The sequence below is a fragment of the Podarcis liolepis genome (assembly GCF_965112155.1).
Source record: "Podarcis liolepis genome assembly, chromosome: 5".
NCBI lineage: Eukaryota > Metazoa > Chordata > Lepidosauria > Squamata > Lacertidae > Podarcis > Podarcis liolepis.
Genome location: NC_139556.1, coordinates 53,102,383 through 53,123,341, shown reverse-complemented (window position 1 = coordinate 53,123,341; position 20,959 = coordinate 53,102,383). Strand labels below are relative to the sequence as shown.

At 43.0% G+C, this 20,959-nt stretch overlaps 2 protein-coding genes across 12 annotated transcripts in view; one reads left to right on the top strand and one right to left on the bottom strand.

The window, feature by feature from the left end:
* ABLIM1 (actin binding LIM protein 1) overlaps nt 1-19,229 on the bottom strand; it is a 221,001-nt gene extending 201,772 nt beyond the window's left edge. For 4 of the 8 annotated variants that reach the window (XM_083504842.1, XM_083504843.1, XM_083504847.1 and 1 more), the window contains exons 1-2: nt 19,103-19,229; nt 11,233-11,420 (exon numbers count right to left, since the gene is read on the bottom strand). Coding sequence is in view for 4 of the 8 variants with exons in the window: in XM_083504844.1 (XP_083360970.1) it covers nt 6,739-6,751 (13 nt within the window). In the remaining 4 variants the exon portion in view is untranslated. Of the gene's footprint in view, nt 1-6,738; nt 6,987-11,232; nt 11,421-19,102 lie in introns of those variants that run through there. The other 4 variants (XM_083504844.1, XM_083504846.1, XM_083504838.1 and 1 more) reach the window with 4 other exon arrangements.
* An 859-nt stretch (nt 19,230-20,088) lies between these two features.
* The window catches only part of FHIP2A (FHF complex subunit HOOK interacting protein 2A), a 33,203-nt gene continuing 32,332 nt past the window's right edge, over nt 20,089-20,959 (top strand). For all 4 annotated transcript variants that reach the window (XR_014526629.1, XR_014526630.1, XM_083504794.1 and 1 more), the window contains exon 1: nt 20,089-20,222. Coding sequence is in view for 2 of the 4 variants with exons in the window: in XM_083504794.1 (XP_083360920.1) it covers nt 20,178-20,222 (45 nt within the window). In the remaining 2 variants the exon portion in view is untranslated. The remainder of the gene's footprint in view (nt 20,223-20,959) is intronic.

Below are 20,959 nucleotides of genomic sequence, written 5' to 3'. Positions count from 1 at the left end.
TATAGAGCCATCTAAAAGCTAAAAGCACAAAGCCATTTTAGAAAGTTAAAGACTATTTCTCTTTTCTCCTGTTTACCACTTTGCACCTTTTGTAGAGGCAGCAAGCATGTAAGCTTGTGGGTGCAGCTAGCTTGCCCCTGCAGGAAGTTTGCCAGTTGAGGTTAAGCCATTTCTGAGAAACGACCCCTGACAAAGGCAAGTAGCAGGATGTTTGCTGACCGCCAGGGTCCAGATAGAACTCTTAGGTGTGAAGTTGCTAAACCACACGACTCACTTCGGCACATTTCTAGGAAGCATGTGGTCAGGGGTATTTCCTGGAACAAAATAAATAGGTTAAGTAGATTATAAGCCAGTAGCGCCACCTAGTGGAATAGGCAACTTGGAACCGAAAAGGACACACCAATTTATTCATTGGTTGAGCTTTAATGAATATGCATCAATGACCATAGGAAATTGTCAATCATTGGCTAAAGGGATGCCAAGGGGCTGAACTATGCTTAGCAAGAAGGTATATGAGTTAGCTACCCCCAAGGAGGGGTGGGCATTCTTCATTTTCCTGAATGCACCCTATTTGCTTTTTGTCGGACAAAAATCCAAATAAAAAACTTTTTCTTTAAGAAACTTTGCTGCCTGATTTTTACATTCCTGGTCTGAATACCGATGTCCCTTACAATACTACTATACTTTTCTGACAATTGTAATGCATTGCCCAGTACCACCAAATCACTTATATGTTCAACATGTCAATATCAGAGAGCTAAAATGCAGCATCACAATGGCAGAAACAAATGCTATTCAAAAGGTATTTTCCAACTCAGTATGCAGCACAAGATTCACAACATAGCCTCTATGAACAATCCAAATATGGAAAGATTTTCCAATATCTGATTATTATTAAGCCACTGTGCGATTGCTTCATTAGAAATGTGAATAGCTACGAATATTTCCGGAAGGTTTCTAAATATGCTTTCAAGAACCCCTTCAGTTACAACATATCTAGCAATAGGGAAGGTTAGTTTACTTCTTTCTATAATTCTCAACCAACATCGTGTGTCATATTTCTATACTTATAGCACATTCTCCAACCAACATAATATATAGTTTATTATTAAAATATCAAGAAATGTAAATAATACAACTATATCATTGATAAAAAGTAAAAAAAAATACAGAGATTAATCACTGACAAGTAACAAATGTAAAAAAATTAAATCAGAAAAATCTGGATGCTCTCTATCTCTCTCTACACATGTTCATTAATTTTGTTATTTCAGAGGTTTATAAATAACTCCATTTCTTAGTGAATTGATTTGTGCCATGTTTTAGCTTACAGTTAGTATACACGACTGGTTAAAAAGTCTGTTGCCCAAGCATGTCCATATCAATCCAGAGTTCTTTCTGTCTTTCTTCCAGTAAGGAGTAGTGGTCTCCTACCATTTTAAGGGCTTCTTGTAAGACAGGCTCTTTTAAACAGAAAAGTAAAGCAGCTCAAGGGGCATGAAGTATATAATACCCAGTTCTTTTATTATCCCCAATAAGAATGGGAGAGAAAGCCACATTTGAAACTTGTTTATTTTCTGGTATTTGATTTAAGAAGGCATTTAGTTTTCTTGCCCATTCCATTTCAAAGATCCCAAGTAGATAACATGTAATAAACCACATTAAAAAGATGGTCAATTAAAACACAAGACACTACAAGCTGGCAAAGAACAATAAATAAATAAAAACTAAACATATTATATACCATCTTATCCAAACAACAACAAAACCCACACAATATCAGACTTCGGCTATGCTCAAATTATACTTATTTCTAAATAGTATAGGATCATGCCTCAATTCCTCTGTTCCAGCAAAACACAGTGCTATGCTGAAGAGAAAAATAGTGACATCCTTGTGCTGATGGAGCCTACCACTAATGAAACGCTTATACCAGGTATTGTCAACGTTTTCAGGCAAATGAGCACATTTGGTTCTTTGAGCAACTTCCTTCGCCACCAAAGAAACAGAAAAAGAGAAATTCCATGTATACACACTTATTTTTCCCAGGGATTTGGTAAAAGCTGGATCCATCAGAATTAATCTGGGCCTTGAAAAGCACAGAGATGAATGAGAAAGTGAGAAAAAAGTCACTCTTCCAACTTCCTCCTCCGGCCCTATATACTTTTCCAGGGAAGAAAAAATGACCACTCTCACCACCTTGTGGTCAAGGTGCCATGGGATGGAGAGAGCTTTAAAGCTTTGTGGGCATCAGTGGCAACCCCTTCCAAACAACTGCACAAGAAGAAAGAAGTGGGAAGAGCATAGAAGGAACCTTATTGCTCACCTGGGCCTCATTCCCGGCTCTGCGAAAATGTGATTTCAGGCAGCAAAATGTATTTGGTCCTCTCTGACACCTGGCATGCTTGATTTCCAGCATCCCTATTTTAAGAAACTATATTTTGTTGTGTGTGTTTTAAAAACATGTACCAGAAATATTCATTTCAGAGACACTATACAACATCGGAGCATATTTTCTCACTAAGGATTGTAGTCATGGTAGTCCTACTCAGAGTAGACCCTTTGAAATTAATGAGCATGTCTTACTTAGGTCTATTAATTTCAGTGCCTCTACTCTGAGTAGAACTTGGCTGGAAGCCAGCCTAAATTTCTGTGAGTGATTTGGACTCCAACGCAACACACAGTTGTATGGAAGGAAGCCTTATTGAACTTCACGGTGATTACTCCCAAATAATGCATAGAACTGAGCCGCTGGTATGCCTTGCTAACCATAGACCAATGCTCATTTCCCTTCTCTCAATTTCTGCTGCAATATGAGCATCCAAAATAGCTTAAGATTCATTGTCTTAATGAACAATGAAAGGAAACTACCAGCTCATATCCATTTTGATAGCTGTTCATGCTAAACCATTCCTCATATTCCCCCCCAAAATTTCCATTGAACTTGTAAACAAGATAAAGAAAAATTGATTTCCAAGCTGCAACTCAAGATAAATGGGTGAACGTGTTCTTTCTTAAGTCTAGCACTTCAAGGGGTTGTTTTCATCTCTAATGAATAGCACACCCTGTTATAAAACAGAAGTTGTTAGGTTAATTTATGGGGAATTAAAAAGCCACTCAGTTTATGTGTGCCATCTAAGCAGATTTTTGCAGCAGTTAGATAATCATAAATTTAGCAGGCAGTAGCATCAAGAAGAAACTATCTGTATAAATGAGGTGCTTCCTTGGAACAATGACCATTGGCTAAAGCATCGTGAAATACATGTGAACCACAGTATATGTAGTTGCTGAACGCAAGCACAGTAAGATCACATTGGAACACACAGTATACATGCTGGAAGATACACTGAGCTCAATTATGGCTATCTGCTACTTTTATCCTTCCTCTGTCAGGGATGTTAAAGTACTAATAGTCCAAAGAACATGGGCAAACCAGGAGAAAAACTGAAGGCAAAACCAGAGAGACACCCCCGCACACATTAATATAGTTTTTGTTATGGACTCCCAATATATAAAGTTTTAAATGTGCAGATCTGGTTCCAGATTATGGGGGTCATTGGGCAGACTGCCCTTGGTGGGATTTCCAATGTCAATCACATATTAACAGTCCACTGACACTGCTGCCGCCACCAATCTCACAGGGTTACCAGTGGAGGCAGCACTGTAGCAGGCTGGAAGCTTAAGGGCTCCACCAGTGAATAAGCCCACACAAGAGCCTGGGATCAGGGAGCACCAATGAAGGTATGTGAAGTGCCAACCTAATAGGGCACTTCCTGGGTGCATGAGCCGCAGAAAATGCCCCATCACTAAATGTGGCATGCATCCTACTGAAGTGACCCAAGCATCAGAAGTGGCCCTTGCCAGTTTATTTTGATCTTATTTGCAATTAATCCTAGTGTAGAATCCTAGTGTAAAAAATCCTAGTGTAGAATCCTGGAGAACAGAAGTTGCTGTTATAACAACAGAAGTCCTAGCACAAATGTTGTTATAACTTACCCAAAACAATTTCAGTAGTTTTTCTACAGTACAGAATTCTCCTGCAGAGAGAATTATCAACACTATTCACAACAGGAGGAACAGTGCCAACTAGACCAGAAAAATGAGAAATATTGATTAACTTAATTCTAGATTCATTTAGAGCATGCTCCTGGTTTCTTCCTTTGCAGCAGAACATTGCAAAATGGCCATGCAGGCAAAATTGACTGGCTTGGAAGGCTTAATTTGGTCCATGTGCTGGATATTCCCCACTCCATAGTATAGCACACACTTTATTGACTAGTGTAGATGGATTGTTTAGCGTAAACTGATTCTTACACATTCCGGCATCGGCCTAGACAGTGGCATAGCGTGGGTTGTCAGCACCCAGGGCAAGGCAAGTAATTTGCGCCCCCTAACCCGTGGATTTTAGCACTGATTTTAGCACTGCGAGTGCGAGCGCCCCCCAGATGTTGGGCCCGGTGCGGCCGTCCCCCCTGCACCCCCCACGCTACGCCACTGGGCCTAGAATCCGCCATACTGAACTGAAGCTAATACAAGCCACGTAAAACAGTACAAGCACACTCACACATAATATACTATCTAAAAAGACAACTGAACTCAACATCTTAAGGTTCTTATGCTGGCATAACATGTATCAGAAATTATACACAAAAATGTAAGTTCTCATGATTACCACATAAGGGTATAAAGCACAAGTATTGGAATCATCTAACTTGTCCCACTCTTATTTTACATGCATAAGAATGTTGATGAGACAGGGATTGAACAATACCCTCTCCATACGGCCACTGTGGTATAGTTATGTTGCGCATAACATAACTCATGGAGTAGTGCCACCATCACCACCCGCCAGGTCCCTCTTCCTTGTGTAACAATATTCAAACACTGGCAGGGAGCCGAGGCACTCTCTTACACCACTAGCTGAGGATCTTCTCAATATTCCCTCTCTTGCAGTAACATGCTGGCTTCTGACAAAGGGACTTCATGACAGTATGATGAGACCCATCACTGGTTAATAGGACCTTGTAAATCACCAGGCTGCTAGCCATAGATATCAGACAGAATATGGCATGAGGAGTAATATTCCAATCAAGGATTAAAAGCACAAATCCTGAACAAAAATGAAACATTTGAGTTGTTTTCATTATAAAGCGTTTGGAACAGAACAAAAGCTACAGCCAGAAGCCTACAAATCAGAATAAGCCGAGAACCTAAAGCCAGGTTTGAGTTATACTTCCTTGATCTGACAATTCAGCTGAGTCAGTACTGTGACATCACAGCACCCTGAAAGGGGAAATGCTGTTCAAAAAAACAGCTCAGGATTGGAAATTCATCTCCCATCCCTCTCTTCCCCCACCCTGCTTCCAATAGCAAAACAGCCACACCCATGAACTTATTCAGGGCGTTGCCTCTGCAGACAAATTAAATATATGGGGATGGCATGCTAATGCCGTAAAAATTAATAGCCATTGCATATTCTGGCCTTAACCCTGCAGATAATGTGTTTTCTCCAAGAAGTGTTCCACTGAGAAGAAACTGCACTTAGCTCACCATATACCTAGCATATTGTATGAAATTGACCCACAGTCTTTAATGGGCCTTGGTGTTGAGCATACGTAATGCCTTGTGGATAGACATCTATTGGTTTCTCAAATATATGAAGATGAAAGCTTCTTTCAACCACTGTAGCATTCCCCCTATCAAATAAATATCACACATCTACCCAAGAAGAAATTTCGTATCTAGGCCTCTTAAACACAATTCAATATGTGTTTACTTAATAATAAACTCGTGCTGAGTTCAGTGGGATCTAGTCCCAGGAAAGTTTGCATATGACAGCCGGCTTAATGATTAAGAATTACACATGGTCAATATGGGGGGAGGGATGGGGGGGATGCACACAGATGCAAATAAAAATCAGCTGTTCCCACACCTCAGAAAAAAATAGTACTGTTATTCAGAACACATCCTACCACAAATTAATCCTGTTGTTGAACGATCTATAACACTTCATTAGCAAGCACCAGCACCTTAGGGGTTGTAACCTACTCTGAAAACACAGCAAAAATATCTCCCCTCTCACATTGCAAAGAGGTGGTGGTGGTGGTGGGGATATTGGCATTGGCTTCCCTTTCTAGCTTGCAAACCCTTCTGAGAAATATTTTAACATGCCTCCAGAAAATGCAAGCTGCGAACGATCTGACACGTCGTTGTTTCCCACCCACGAAAAAAGGATGTACTGCAGCTTTAAATATCTTGGTGCATCAACCCCTGGAATTCTTCCATCGGTAGAGCTGCAAAATGGTACCAAGAAGGGTGGGGTGGGAACTAAATCTCCTCACCCCACCTTTATCCCAAGAAAGGTGATTAAGTAGCCCAAGCCCATCCAATCCCTTCTTGCACCCATAGTAAAAGAGAGTGCGCTGTGGACCGGGGCGTACAAACGCCACCGATTTCCCAAATATCTCTCAAGCTCTCCTCTCCCCGCCCCCACATCCACATCCACATCCACATCAAACAACAGCAGAATGAAAGGCAATGCGCGGCGAAGTTTCTTGCGGAGACAGGTGTAGGTTGGCAAGGGGGAAAGGATATTAACGTAGCCACCGCCGGCGCACAACACCACCACCACCACCACAGGCAGAGAGTTGGCCCTGCCTGCCCGCCCAGCCTTCTATCTCCAAGCGACCACAGAGGAAGATGCTGCTCCTCCATCCAGGCGGAGAGACGCACACTCACCTCTGGTGGACATGGCTCGGGCGGAGCGAGGGAGAGCCGGCGGCTGCAGGGAGCGCCAAGACCGAAGAGCAAGCCCCAGATGCCAGCCGGATGCAGCTGGGCAGCATCTCCCCCATGTGCCGCCGGGGAGTGAGAGCAAGAGGGCGGTACCTGTCTGCAGCGCGCCCAGGCGAGGCGAGGGAGCGCCAGGGGGAATCACAACAGCCGGCCGCTGCAGCCAATGCGGGCGGCAAGCGGCCGGGGCTGGGCGGGGCTCGTCCCTGCCGAGCCGGGCGCTGCTGCAGCACCAGCAGAATCTGGCCGAACAATCGCCTTAGCCGCCCGGCGCAGCGCTTCAGTCAGGGGCCTCCGGCGGGAGGGGAGAGGGAGAAGGCGCTTTGCAGGCAGGCAGCATGCCTCCCCTGGCCCTCCATGGGCAAGGGGCGCGAGAGGCGGGATGGGAGCTGTGCAGTTACATGATATGGGGCGGGGGGAGGGCAATGCTTGTCGGAGCTAAGCCCCTTTCACTTGGCTTCCAAGGTCCTGCTTTCATGGAGAGGGGAAGGCTGGCAGGCATGAGTGATATACTGTAGAAATAGATTGCCACTCCTATGCAGACAACAAGCATAGGAGAGTGGCCTTAAAGGAGAAGCTTGCTGAAAAGCTTGAATGGCTTTGAATGATTTTATAGAAATGCGGTATGCTTTTGTAACTTTTTTGGTTGATAATGCCACAACCTGCCACCAATCTCAATCTCTCTCTCTCTCTCTCTCTTTCTCTTTTATCCTCCTCCTCCTCCTCCTTCTCTCTAACTCTCTCTCACACACAAGTGTGGAGCAATTTATTCCACAGATGGTGATGTGTCCCACTCCAGAGAAGGGTTATGTTATTATTGATTTATTCTTTGCTAATTTCATAATTAATACTTCTTTCAGCACATCAAAACATTATTAAAAACACATTTCTTTAAAAATCACCATTGTTTTACATGATGAAAACATGTTTGCCTACTCCACCATTCCACCCTTTGACATAGGATGTACACAGACTGTACACTTACTGAATGTTATATGTGAATAATAAGGGTACAGCTCAGCTATTTGTATACAGAATTAGATGGATTGTTCGCTCAGTGTATGGAACATTTGGAGCATACTGCACAGGATTCAGTGGGACTTCCAAGTAAATGTATGATGAAGAAGAGGAAACTACACCCTCAGACTTTACTTCTCTGGAGACATCTACTCTCCCCACCTTCTTCTTGCAATGGTTGAACAGCACCCCAAAGAATTAGAAGGCAGGGCTGAATAAGTCTGGATATAGTTGTCTTTATACATTGTTTTATTCCTTGAAGCAATACAAATCCCGCAATGAAAGCTGACTGAGATAAGACCGTTAATTCCCATTTCACTGAGTGGAGTTCATCTCGTTTAGCAATCTGAATCTTGATAACAGTGGGTTCAAAAATTCCTGACATTTTTGTTTGCTGAAGTCCTCATTCGTTATTAAATATTAGATGTTGCTGTGCATGCCTGGGGAACTTGCAAGACACAAGCTCCCCAGAGATGCACAATGCTGCCCACTCTATGAAACATGTCTCACTAGCCACACATTGTAGTCCCAACAGGTCTGCTTTTGGTGCCTGTCTGGGACAGTAAAAATTGGGGTTGGCAAGCAGTTGGCAATACACGGCTGGTGGATTGCATTCATCTTGGGCAGAGGGGTGTGGTTGTTCAGATCAGTATTGTTGCATATTATTCCCGGCCCCCAAACTGCTGTAGCTGTTCTGACCAAGAACAGCTGCACATGGACTATTTTTCTTACAGTATGCAGGGATTAATAGGAGGGTCAGGAGAAGTTAAGAAGCCAATGATAAGAAACAGTGAGATATTTTATGTAATGGTTGCAAATTAAAGGTTCAGAGTTGCTATTATATTGGAAGCAGGTGGAAACCCAACAAGGCAATGTAGTGTGGTGCAAAACCTGTACATACAGATATTTAGGTTTACATTTTTTTTATGCCACACTTTTCAGTCATATACACGGTTTGCATCTCCATTATCTCAGCTAACTAGTCCTTTAGTTGAAGGCAGTAACATTTATTGGCAAAAGAAAGTATGAAAACAAATGTGTCTGCTCACTAAATAACAAGAACTGCGTACATAGAAAAGGATAACTATTTCTGTGTAAACTGTCAAGTTGTACAGGTATGTGTATGTTTGCCCACCTAAGAAGGCAAAAGCGGCAGTAGACGCTGCTGTTCTGAAATTTATTTAACTTGCACTGCAATGTATATAGCCTCAGGCTTGACATTTCCAATTCAATCACCCTTATAAATAATCTTTGGCAACCTGTACAATTCAGTCATATTTGCCATATCATTTCCTTTGCTACAGTTGCAAACGGTAAAGAATCCTACAGCAGGCATGATGAATTAAACAAGTAATTCTTCTTCTTCGCTCAATTTCTATCCCTTAGGAACTAGCCTCAGAAGCTGATCTATTGCTACAATAAAGCAAAGTGGTGTGTGCTCATGCATTAACATTCATTTCAGAGCTAGTTCATCCCGCTCTTCTTCCCCTTTACATGTTCAATCATTAAACATCTCCATTTGCAACTTTCTCCTTCATGTACTGTGAGAATCAAGGTTTTGCTCAGTCATTGTGATTTGATGGCAGCCTTTTGCATCCTTAATCATCATGCTATTTCCAGTACACTTCTCTCTACATTATTATCATGGGTTTCCCTCCTGTGATGTTAATATGCTGACATTTAGAAAGAAATTGCAGGAAGAAGTATATATACATGGAAACTTTGTGGCCACAGGAGGGGGGTTATATTGTATCCACTTAATTCCTATCTGTAAAATAGAAATTGTCATAGCTTACCTCATAGAGCTGTTTGGTGAAATATCTCAGAAGCACTGCATACAAGTCTCATAATAATTTGGAATTTGCTTCCATGAAATAGCATTCCAAAATGTACTGAAAAATAGGAAAGCATTGTAGTACCACATAAACAGGGTGAAAAAATATTCACTAACAAAAATTACACACAAGGCAATTAATTTAGTGCTTATTGAAAAGTGTTTAACTACATAGAATGTTAAGGTTCTGACTCTATCCACCCTAAATGCTATATGTAGTGTACAAATAAACAAACCGAAACATGTGGCTTCTCCAGCCTTAGGAACAGAGCTTGCAGGGCTAAGTTCAAAGCCTGTCTTGGGAAATGGCAACTATATTACTAAATATTTTATTCCTGCCAATGCTTGAATTAGCTCAGTTGGTAGAGCATGAGATTCTTAATCTCAGGGTTGTGGGTTTGAGCCCCATGTTGGGTGAAATATTCCTGCATTGCAGGGGGTTGGACTAGAAGATCTTTGTGGTCCCTTCCAACTCTGTTTCTACATTTCTATGGTGGCAAAGATAGGCGATGATAAAATCCACAAGTCCCATCCTGATTCCTTACCCCATTTTATCCAAATCATGCCACACATAGGCTTTAAAAGCATAATCACATGATGCTAATCACAGAAGGTAAAGCCCCCTCTGGCCCACATCAGTAATCTGAGCTCTGATTCCTGACCTTGAAAGTGGTCTATTGGCATGAGACAATGTCAATATATCTCATCTATCAATCCGCTTTTGTAAAGTACTTATCAGTGGGATGGTTCACTGACAAGGATTAGAAAGCAACAATGCTGCCCATGGATACTCTTTAAAATCTACTTAGGTTGCAAATTTTACATTTTCATTAGACTGAGAGCAGAGAGCACTAGGCTTTAAACAGAAAAGTAACTCACTAATATGAACTAACTATACAGACAAGTAGAATGTATGCACATTAGGAGTCCCAGCTCCTATCTGTTTATAGAAGTAGAGTGGTACCTTGGTTTCCGAACATAATCTGTTCTGGAAGACCATTCAGCTTCCGAAACGTTTGAAAACCAAAGCCCAAAGGGCAGTCTGCAGGAAACTGAAAAAATAACATGTACACACAGTGGAACCCATTTGACTTCCAAGGCATGTTCGAAGCATTTACCTCTGGGTTTTCAATATTTGAAAACTGAAATGTTTGGCTTCCAGGACATTCAAAAACTGAGGTACCACTGTTGTTAAGAAGTTACAATGTCCTAATTTGGAGGAGAGCGAGCCCAACAGTATTTCAGCTGCATATCCTGAGATGTCACATCAACCACAGTTATCTGGGCTGGTTGACACTAGGCAGACTGAGGCGGTCACCTCATGTGGCAGGTGCTGGAAGTTGAGGAACAGTAGCAAGGTGCTGGAAGGCACCAAGTGTGTCATGTGTCCTGCATTGTGCTCCCTAAGCTAGCCTACTGCCCTCAGGTGTGGTGGAAGGCACTGTCCCATCACTAGTGTTGAAATATGATTCAACTGCCAATCCATCGGGCTTTTGCCTTAAGATAGCCAAGAATCTTGGAGCACCCCTGATTTCTACTTACAACTGTAATTACAATTTTACTGCTAATTAAATATTATTAATACATACATATATTAGCTTGCAGTCACAATTACAGTGGAACTGGATTTAATGAATCTTCTCAGAGCATTTAACAGAGCATACATGGTGTCCTTTTCACTTCTATCTCATTCAAGCCAAGAATTGTTGTATTCCGAAGTGGTTGCATCCAGAAACAGAACGCATGAGTGAAAGCAGGAACAAATCCTTTTGGACTGCTGCAAAGTGTCCTGCAGATAGAACAACAGTATGATACTTGGTATTGGCATGCTTGTCTAAGGGCTTATCTGGGAAAGAAGGGCAAATCATTGCATTATTACGGGGTGGTGGTGAGAATATCAACAAAACAATCAAACCCCCAATTCACCACATCAGAGGGTGGTTGCAGTGGAGGTTTCCTTCCACCTGGCTCAGATGGCATTTCTATGGCCAGGGGAGAAGCAGTTGAACTGGGCTGGCCAAGGTTTCACTGTATCCTAAGTTGGTCAAGCTCCTGGCAATGGGCCTGATCCAGGCCTCTCTACTGTGCCAGCATGCAGCTAACACAGCAAAACGTGGTGGGTGAAACTACACTCCCCACTTCCCACCTTGGCCAGCATGAGCAGAGAGCTTCAACTTTTGCAAGACACAACATCTAGCTTCCCCACAGACAAATCAGAATGAATGTTGCCAGAAAGCAATCGTACTCCCCATTGAGACAACCTCTACAAATAGACACAACTTTTTTATTTTGAAGATGAATGAATATCATACTAGTTCTGTAGTGGGAAAGTCCTCATTTCTTGTAATTGCCATTACTTTTCATGAAGCATATGGTTGCCTTTTCTAACCATCTGTGCCTTCATTCTCCATTTGGTTAACCACAGGCAACAATTGTATTTGATTTCCAATGTTACAGGGAAGCACCACCAGATGGACACAGAGGTCACCTGCACAGCCAGTTGGTGGCACTTCCAGGAATGTGGGGAATTATTCTTATTCTCCCTCTGTCTGGTAAAGCTGCATTATTTAATACTACCAGGGCAGGGGGGAAGCTTGAATATATCTTCTTTAATCATTTTGATACTACTGTAACTGGTTTTCTTTTTAATCTTCAGAAATTACATCTTTAGTCCGATACTAACAAAAGTTTGCTAATAACTACAGGCTATAGACAGGAGGAAAAACAAATAAGGCCGGAGGATTGAGGGGTTTTTAAAGGGGAAAAGGTTGCTTAGCATTCCCTTGCAAATAGCCAGCATTTTTGAAAGGGGACAAATCCCTAGCTCTTCTCGCTTGTTGCCATCTGGCAATTGCATAACTGGGATAAACCCCTTTAATATGTGTGTGTGTGAGAGAGAGAGAATTATGCATGAGACTTGGAACATTTTCTCTGGGCTCTGTCATTTCCCCTGAGTGGAAGCAGCAGAACTTGGCTCCTACTGCTGCTCTTCACTCCGCTCACTTTTGCAGCCCCATACCTTCCTCCAGTTGCCTATGTGCACTCATAAATGCTCCTCCTCTTAAGCCCAGCTCTTTTTCTTCCTCTGCACTTCCTCCCACCACTGAGCAATGGGGGTTAATTTGGAGATGAGGGCAGACTCCCCATGCCCCCCCCCAAGTCTATGTAATAATTTGCAACTGGCTCCTGCAAGGCCAAAGATTGCAAGCTGCATGCATAATTGTCTCCAAGCCCTCCCCCCTGCTACTGTACATGGGAGTTATCAGGAAACCCTGGAGGCAACTCTAGTCCTATAGCATCTGAAGGTCCACAGCTTCCCTGCCCATTCTAAAGGTTCTACTGCAACAGTCCTGATCCTATGAGAACCCTACTTATATGACTCTAGCCCAGTATACTATCTATGCTACAGTATCTGACATGGACCAGTGAATAAATGGCTGGGAGCAGCTAACACTATAGCATTATAGAAGTTAATTGGAAATGTACTTAATCAGTGAGTGTGCTCAGAATCCTATATAATCACCTCTGAACTTTCCAAGGTAGGATGAGATATAAGTAAAATACATGGGGTTTGGGGTTTTTTTTTTGCAAATACCGGTAATTGCATTTGGCCAAATTCCCCACATTATTTTGGGTAGAAAGCTGGTTAACAGCAGGTCAGTACTGTCTCACAGATGTTGAAAACTGGAAGAGTGCTTATCAGTGACTCTTCATCAAGGTGAAGGGAGATTTTGACTCAGGAGCTGTAGAACTCTGTTGTGCATGTAGTACCCTTCATTTTTGTGGAAGACAGAAGTGCCTGGCGTGCTCTGGTCCATGGGGTCACGAAGAGTCGGACACGACTAAACGGCTAAACAACAACAACAACACCCTTCATTTATAAATGACCAAGGGGCAAACTAGATGTAATATTATTCATGTCTTTACCCCTTGTGTGGATTTTTTTTATTTATTTTATACTAAATTGCTAGCAAAGGCATTGTGCCATTGGAGGAGGGCATTTTACCCCTCCTTGCAATGCTCTTGAAAGGGATGCTGGCACTTCAGCCTGCAGCCTTATATTCATTAAAAAATAGCAACTGCTGATCATTAAAATAATTAGACAAAGCTAACTTCTCCAGGTATTTTATGGGTTTGAAAGAAGTTACATGTGGGGTTGACTAGGACAACATGTCCAGTGGGCAATTTGCACAATCATGAGTGTAGCAACCGGTAATGACAGTTAAATATTGTCTCCCATTATTATGGGTTGGAGCTAAGACACTGTTCTTTAGTGAGTCCTTGTGGTTACTTCCCTTTTTCTATGTAGTCTGTTAGTTGTGTGTTTGGACCTACAAAACCTTGTATTATGTTAAATGATGACTTAACAATAAGCCTAAATAGATTCTATATTACTTCCTCCAAAATGTCCTCTATTGCTGTCTCAAGACAGGTACATACAGGTATTAAGCCAATTATGGAGGTTAGTTGGAGCCCACTTTAAAAAGTGTGAATATGCTGCCATCTGCAGGGCACATAAAGGATTTCCCCCCATAAGTCACTGAGGTTCCTCTTAATTAGATTGCGTCACATTGCAAAGAATTGATGTTTCTTCTGCCTACAAGTGCACATCTTTTATAATCTCACAACTAGAGGAAACCTGCTGCGGCTGCTATTGTTGTTGTGGTGGTGGTTGTGTTTGCGTTGTTGTTGTTGTTGCTGCTGCTGCTGCTGCTGCTGCTGCTGTTGTTCACCCAGCCCTCACCCCAAGGACTCTGGGCAGGTTACAACATTAAAACACAATATTAAAAACTTACAGAAATAAGGTTGTTCCTAAAAATATACACCTCAAGTGTCAGCTAGATTGCCATTTGCAGCCAACTGAGCATTTAACATACAATGCTGATTTGTTTCTAAATGTATTGATATGTTATCCATTGGTCCTGCCTTAACTATGGCGTCTAAAATTTAAGGATGTCCATGAGAACTAAAATAAGCTTCTTTATACTTTTACCTCTGATGAGCAATTTGAGGCCTGTTAACAGACTAGTCAGCCACACCAGTACATTAATTTTTGGCAGTGTATTCTCCTTCATTTCTGGTTGCTCTTTTGGGCATGTACTTTGTTTTCATTTTATGGGACTACCTACGCAATTTACAGAAAGAAAAATGTCAAACTGGCACTACTACAAATGATGGTCTAATTTAATAAGCCCTTGAAATTAACCATAAAATTATTCCTGTATCTTATGGTTTGATGCCCTCTTCTGGTGGAAATCCATCTACTATTTCCAATATTCTCATTTAATGTGGATGCTGTTGTAAGGTAAGTTACCAGAAAACAAAAATGATAAATAATATTAGTTTGCTGCTGTTCTTAACCTTTGGTTAAAAGGTCTTCCTTAATTTTACCTTTGATTTATTGCTTTTCTTTGTCAGATTATGGCTAGCCACCTTGATTGCCATGATAGAAGAGACACGAATGTGAGAACTGCACAAATTGAGATTTGGCAGAAAATATTTTTGGAAAAGTTAAACAAAGAACAGCAATAACAATGGACAAATCCTAACAGATTGTTGGTCTGAAAGTATTCATTGCACATTGCCTGAGTTGCTGTGATGTCACAAAAGTCTGGTGACTAGAGTTCCATTTTCCATTTCAGAAGCAAGTACAAAATCTAAGAATGCTAATTTTATCCAAGCAGAAAAAGTTTACAAATCCAATTTTGTTTTGTATTCAGACACCCAAGTGTCAGCCTGTTTGGAGATGGGATATGAGCAGAAGAATAGAGAGACATAAACAGGACACTTATGAATCCACTTCTATAAAAGTGGATTATATGTAACAGGTTATAGCTAATTTCAATACAGTATAATAAAATAGTAAAAACTTTTTACAGTGGTACCTCAGGTTACATATGCTTCAGGTTACATACGCTTCAGGTTACAGACTCCGCTAACCCAGAAATAGTGCTTCAGGTTAAGAACTTTGCTTCAGGATGAGAACAGAAATCGGGCTCCAGCGGCACGGCGGCAGCAGGAGGCCCCATTAGCTAAAGTGGTGCTTCAGGTTAAGAACAGTTTCAGGTTAAGTACAGACCTCTGGAATGAATTAAGTACTTAACCTGAGGTACCACTATATTTATACCCCACCCTCCCCGGCCAGAACTGGGCTCAGGGCAGCTAACACCAATAAAATTACAATAAAACATAATGGGGGGGACAGTTAATTAAAATACGGGTTAAAAAACAATTTAAAATGCAGCCTCATTTTAATAGTAGCCCATAAATCAAAACCATAAGGGGAGGGAAACATAAGGGTCAGACTGAGTCCAAACCAAGGCCAGGCGGAACAGCTCTGTCTTGCAGGCCCTGTGGAAAGATGTCAAGTCCCACAGTATAGTACAGTATAGCATGTTACTGCAAACTAGTAGATGGTGCTATACCCAGAACTTTGGCAAAAGTATTTTACACAGATAAGAGTACCTGATGACTAGTATTGCACTCCAGAGTGTTCTGTTTTATAGTTTGCAGAGTGGACTGGGAGGAGTGGCAGCAACAGTTTAATAATAATATTGTGTTCAATGGTTCAGTTCTGACCCCTATATATCCTTCATATTCAAGGCTTCTTCTCAAAATACCATTTTCATTCTGAGGATTGCACCCAAAAGTCACTCCCATGATTAAAAGTGCAATATTGGAATGATTTATGCCTTTCTTGTTCATTAGATGGGCATGCTGAGCCACATCCTTGGACAAGTCCGGTAATGAGTCCTGCGGATATGATGCTTTTCATCACAAGAGTGAGTTGCAGGTGCACTCCACAGAATGATGAAGTGTGACAATGAACACTGGCCTCAGGGTCTCTGCTTCCCAGCATATGGGGAATAATTGAATCCTAAGAGTGAAAGAACAAAAAGTTATATACAACCCCCACATCCCAAGGCATTATCCCCCTCCACATATCAGATCTCTACAGATTAACTAATCCATAAGACAATAAATCACAAGCAGACAGTAGGAGGGAATTAAGTGTGCCACACTAAGGGGCATTCAGAGCAAATGACTGAAGCAAATGATCATCTGCTTCTCCAGTGTTTATCTCACATCACACCATTCATTCCCCTTCACAATCTAGTTTTCAGGATTGAAAATAATTATTCTTTTGACTAGTTGGTTGGCTGGTGTAGATTTTGTGCTTCATATGCCACCTGCTAACAAAATGTTGTCTGGGTGGATTACAGGATTAAATAACTAGTTTTTTAAAAAAAGGAAAAGAAAACACAACTCAGAATTTAAACACTAGATAGGATCAAAACATTTAAAGGGGGGACCCTACAGCTAACATATTTGCTTATTTGGAAATAATATTTTAAAACCACCATACAATTAAATAATTAAAGCCTAAAATTATAAGATCATAAAACACAGGACAAATGACCAAATGAATCAAATTCTATAAAAATGCTTGGCAAAACAAAAATGTTTTCAATGGAAGGTAAGATATCAGAAATGCAGCAATCTCTCTATGGAGGGTGTTAGTAACACTACTGTACTGAGAAGGCCCTTTCTGTCACATAATCACCTATTGTACCTCTTTTGACGGGACATTCAAAGAAGGACCTTAGATCAAGTTATCAGCATCTGAGAAGTCACATGTGGGAAAGACAATCATTCAGGTACAAAGGACCAATGCGGTAAAAGGCCTTAAAAATCAACATCGGTACTTTGAATTGGACCTCGAAACAGAGCAAAAGCCATTAAGAAAGAAAATAGTGCAACAGCCCATCTAAGTTAGCAATATTGCAGTCATATTTTGTACCAACCAAAATTTCTGGGCCATTTTTAAAGGTACCCTCATAAAAAAGTGTTACAGTAATCTAAATGGGAGGCTATCAGGACACCTATCACTGAAGTAAGACTATCGCTCCCCAAGTAAGGACCGGTGTATCTAGGCTGGAAGAAGGTTTCTGAGACACAGTGGCAAACTGTGCCTCTAGTGACAACAATGGGCCAACGAAAATCCTTGTCTTCAGTGTGTTTCTAGTGTGATTTTTTGAACAACATTTTTATATAATACAAAACACTAATTTGTCCTCCTGAGACCTTGGGAATATGAACACAAATAAATATTCACGCTATAGGGGAGCAAAATCAATTATGTTTGAAAAATGGCAGTGTTCTCTTGCTAAGGTAATGCAAACATGACAGGCCTTTTACTTCTCTCCTTTTCCAACCCTGGAATGTACATCTTGACTGAAGGATCTGCATTTCCCCTGTGCAATGTGAGGTAGTCTCCAGCTTTATAAGTTCCCAAGTGTGCCTTCCCTACTCTCCACATTACCAATGCAGCAGCACCTACTTCAGAGATAGTTGTTGGAGTAATCCTTGTCCATTGACCAAGCAAGCTGGGGCTGATGGAGGACAACAATATACGGAAGGCCACAGGTTGTCCATATCTGACCTATGCAATAGCATCACCTGGTCACAATTTTGACTAAGGCAACATTTGGAAGCAAATTCAGCTCACTTCTTCCCTGACTGGTTTGTTTGCCAGTCCTCAACGGCAGACTCCCCTTTTGGAGTCTCCCACAGAGCTAGGATAATTCTTCCTCAGGGACATCCTATGGACAAAACCCCCATGTTGAAGATTTTTTCCATTACCTACACTTTGTGAGCTATGGAAGCTTGAATGGCAAATAAATCTTTGACACAGCAATCACACTAATACACTTAGACGACTGCAGTGTAGCAAATGCAAAACTGAAAGCTGAGTGTTTCTCTGGCACTTTGCCTTTTAAATTCAGAGTGGGTAGTTGGTTCTTGAAAGGAATTCAGTGGGTAGCTGGTTCTTGAAAGGAGTTCACAGAGCATGCTTTGATTCTTTCTTATTCACCTGGAAGCTCAACACTGAGCAAAGATTAATCGAGTATTTCATTTATATTCTAATATTGTCAGTGTGGTGTAGTGGTTAGTGTTGGATTACGACCTTGGAACCAGGGTTCAAATTCCCACTCAGCCATGAAGCTCTGTGGGGGGCACCGGGCCAGTCACTCTCAGTCTAACATACCTCATAGGGCTGTTGTGAAAATAAGATGAAGGGAAGAAAACTATGTACACCGCCTTCAGCTCCTTTAATGACACACAGGACATAATTGCAATAATTAATCAAAAAACAAGCAACTAATCATATACAGTCACTCATTTCTTGAAACTGTCATGTCTCTAAAGTGACAACTACCATCATCACCATCAAGCAAAGGAAGGTTTGCCTCCATCATGTGCTGACTGAGTTCCAACTGCTCAGCCCCAGCCCCTTATAGGTGGAGGCTAAAGGGCAACACCAGAGAAGGCAAAGAAAAAGGGCAGGAAATGGCACTTGAATAATCCTGGCATCGTAGGAATACCATACCTATTTCTGATGCCAGTACCGGAGTTCAATGCAAGTGGTTACAACTCTTTATAACAGGGATGGCTAACCTGCAGGACTCCAGACGTTGCTGAACTGCGGTTTCCATAATCCCTCGCTGTGCTTCTTGTGATAATTGTTGAGATTCTCTTGGGGCTATAAAGTCAGCTAGTAGTACTCTAAATAAATGAAGTTTATTGCATTGCCAACATAATAACAGTGTCACTGAGGAGGTTCCTGTCGCGCATACAGAAGCCGGCCAAACTGGCGGCTGACTCTTACTTCAGTGTACTAGTGATGAGGAGGCGGCCTCCTCCACTACACTGGAGGGCAGAGGTTGGCTTAACTTGTGCAGGCCGACTTCCAGCACCTCACAGCACCCTTCAGCACCAGATACCCGAGGTGGCAGGGTGGGCCCTGGCTCTGTGCTTCGTGACTGGGCCTTACATGGCAGAGCCGGCAGGCAGCAAAGTGTCACGGGCACGACCCTGAGGAAGCCTGATCCTGCGCCTCTTCTGCCCGTCTGACAGGCGGCGTCACGAGGAATTCTGAGGAACTGGAAAACTTGCTCACTATTTCGTGGCATTTCGGTTGGCCCCGGCAAAGGCCAAAGAGCGGGTTTCGTAATCTCGCCCTCCTCTTTCTCGCTTCCCTTCTCCTCAGCCCGCCTCCCTCTCCAGGGCTCTATCCTTTCGGGCCGCTCTCCGTTGTTTTTTCCCTCCCCGGGGCCGGATGCTTCCCGCCCCGCCCCCTACCTCCCCCGACACGGCGGCAGAGGCCTGACTGACTGACTGCCTGCCAGACCGAAGGACACGCGCAGGCAGCTCCTCAGGCAGCGGCCCCTGTAGGCCGAGCAGCGGCGGCGGCAGGAGAGGGAGTAGCGGCGGCGGCGCCAGCAAAGGCAAGGCGCTCGGCTTCCGGGCGGCCCCGGTGGGTGTCGTTCTCCGTCCGCGCCACGGTGTCTCCTGAGGCGAAGGAGCGGGGAGAGAAGCGGAGAGAAGCAGCCGCCCCGCTTCGCTTCGGTAGCCGACCCGATCGCCGCGGCCAGGCCCCCCGCATGCAGTCCTCACCCTGGAGCGGCGGCGGCGGCGGATCGAGGAGCTCTCGCGATCCTCCCGGCAGAGGCTGCTCCAGTCCAGGGACAGGATGTTCTCCAAGTTCACCTCCATCCTGCAGCACGCCGTGGAGGCGGTAAGGCCACCGGCGGCGCCCGCCACGCAAGCCCGGGGATCCTGTTGGGCCTAAGATGGGGGACGCGCTTTTGGGGGGCCTCCTCGCTTTGCTCTGCTGCCGGCTTCGTCCCTTTAACTGCCATGCCCTCCTTCCCTCCCTCCGACGCCGGGTAGTTTTATTTCTGCCTTAGGACGAGGGGACGAGAGCTTGGCGAGACCCGAGTGGTTTGCTCTTTTCCTCCCAGTCTCCGGGTTGGGCGGGTTACGTGGCTCTGTCCTGTTTCTGGCTCAGCCGAAGCCTCTGGGCGATCACGAGTCGGGGCCCCGCAACGAAAGCCAGGAGCCTTCAAGTTCTTCGTTTATTTGCTAGTTAAGTTTGTATGCCGTCTTTCCAACAAAGGGTGCTCGGGGTGGCCAACTACAAATACGCATGCACACGTGTAATAAAATACACTGAAACTTTAGTACAGTAGTCTTTATTTATTTAACTATTTTTATCACCCTGCTCTTCAGACATAAAAAGACTACCAGATCGGCTGTATAAATAGATGGCAGTCCCAGGCCTCCAACTTAGTACAATCTAAAAAATATGGACACAAAAGGAAAACTGTTTGGTAGGGAGGAGGAAGTAAGTCAACTCCTTCAATCTCTTCTGCTGACCAGCTGGGATAGGAAACTCCAGGAGAAGAGGCAGGGGTATCTCCTCTGTTTCCTCCCATGGTGCAACTCTGATGTAAATAAATATGCTGTAATGCA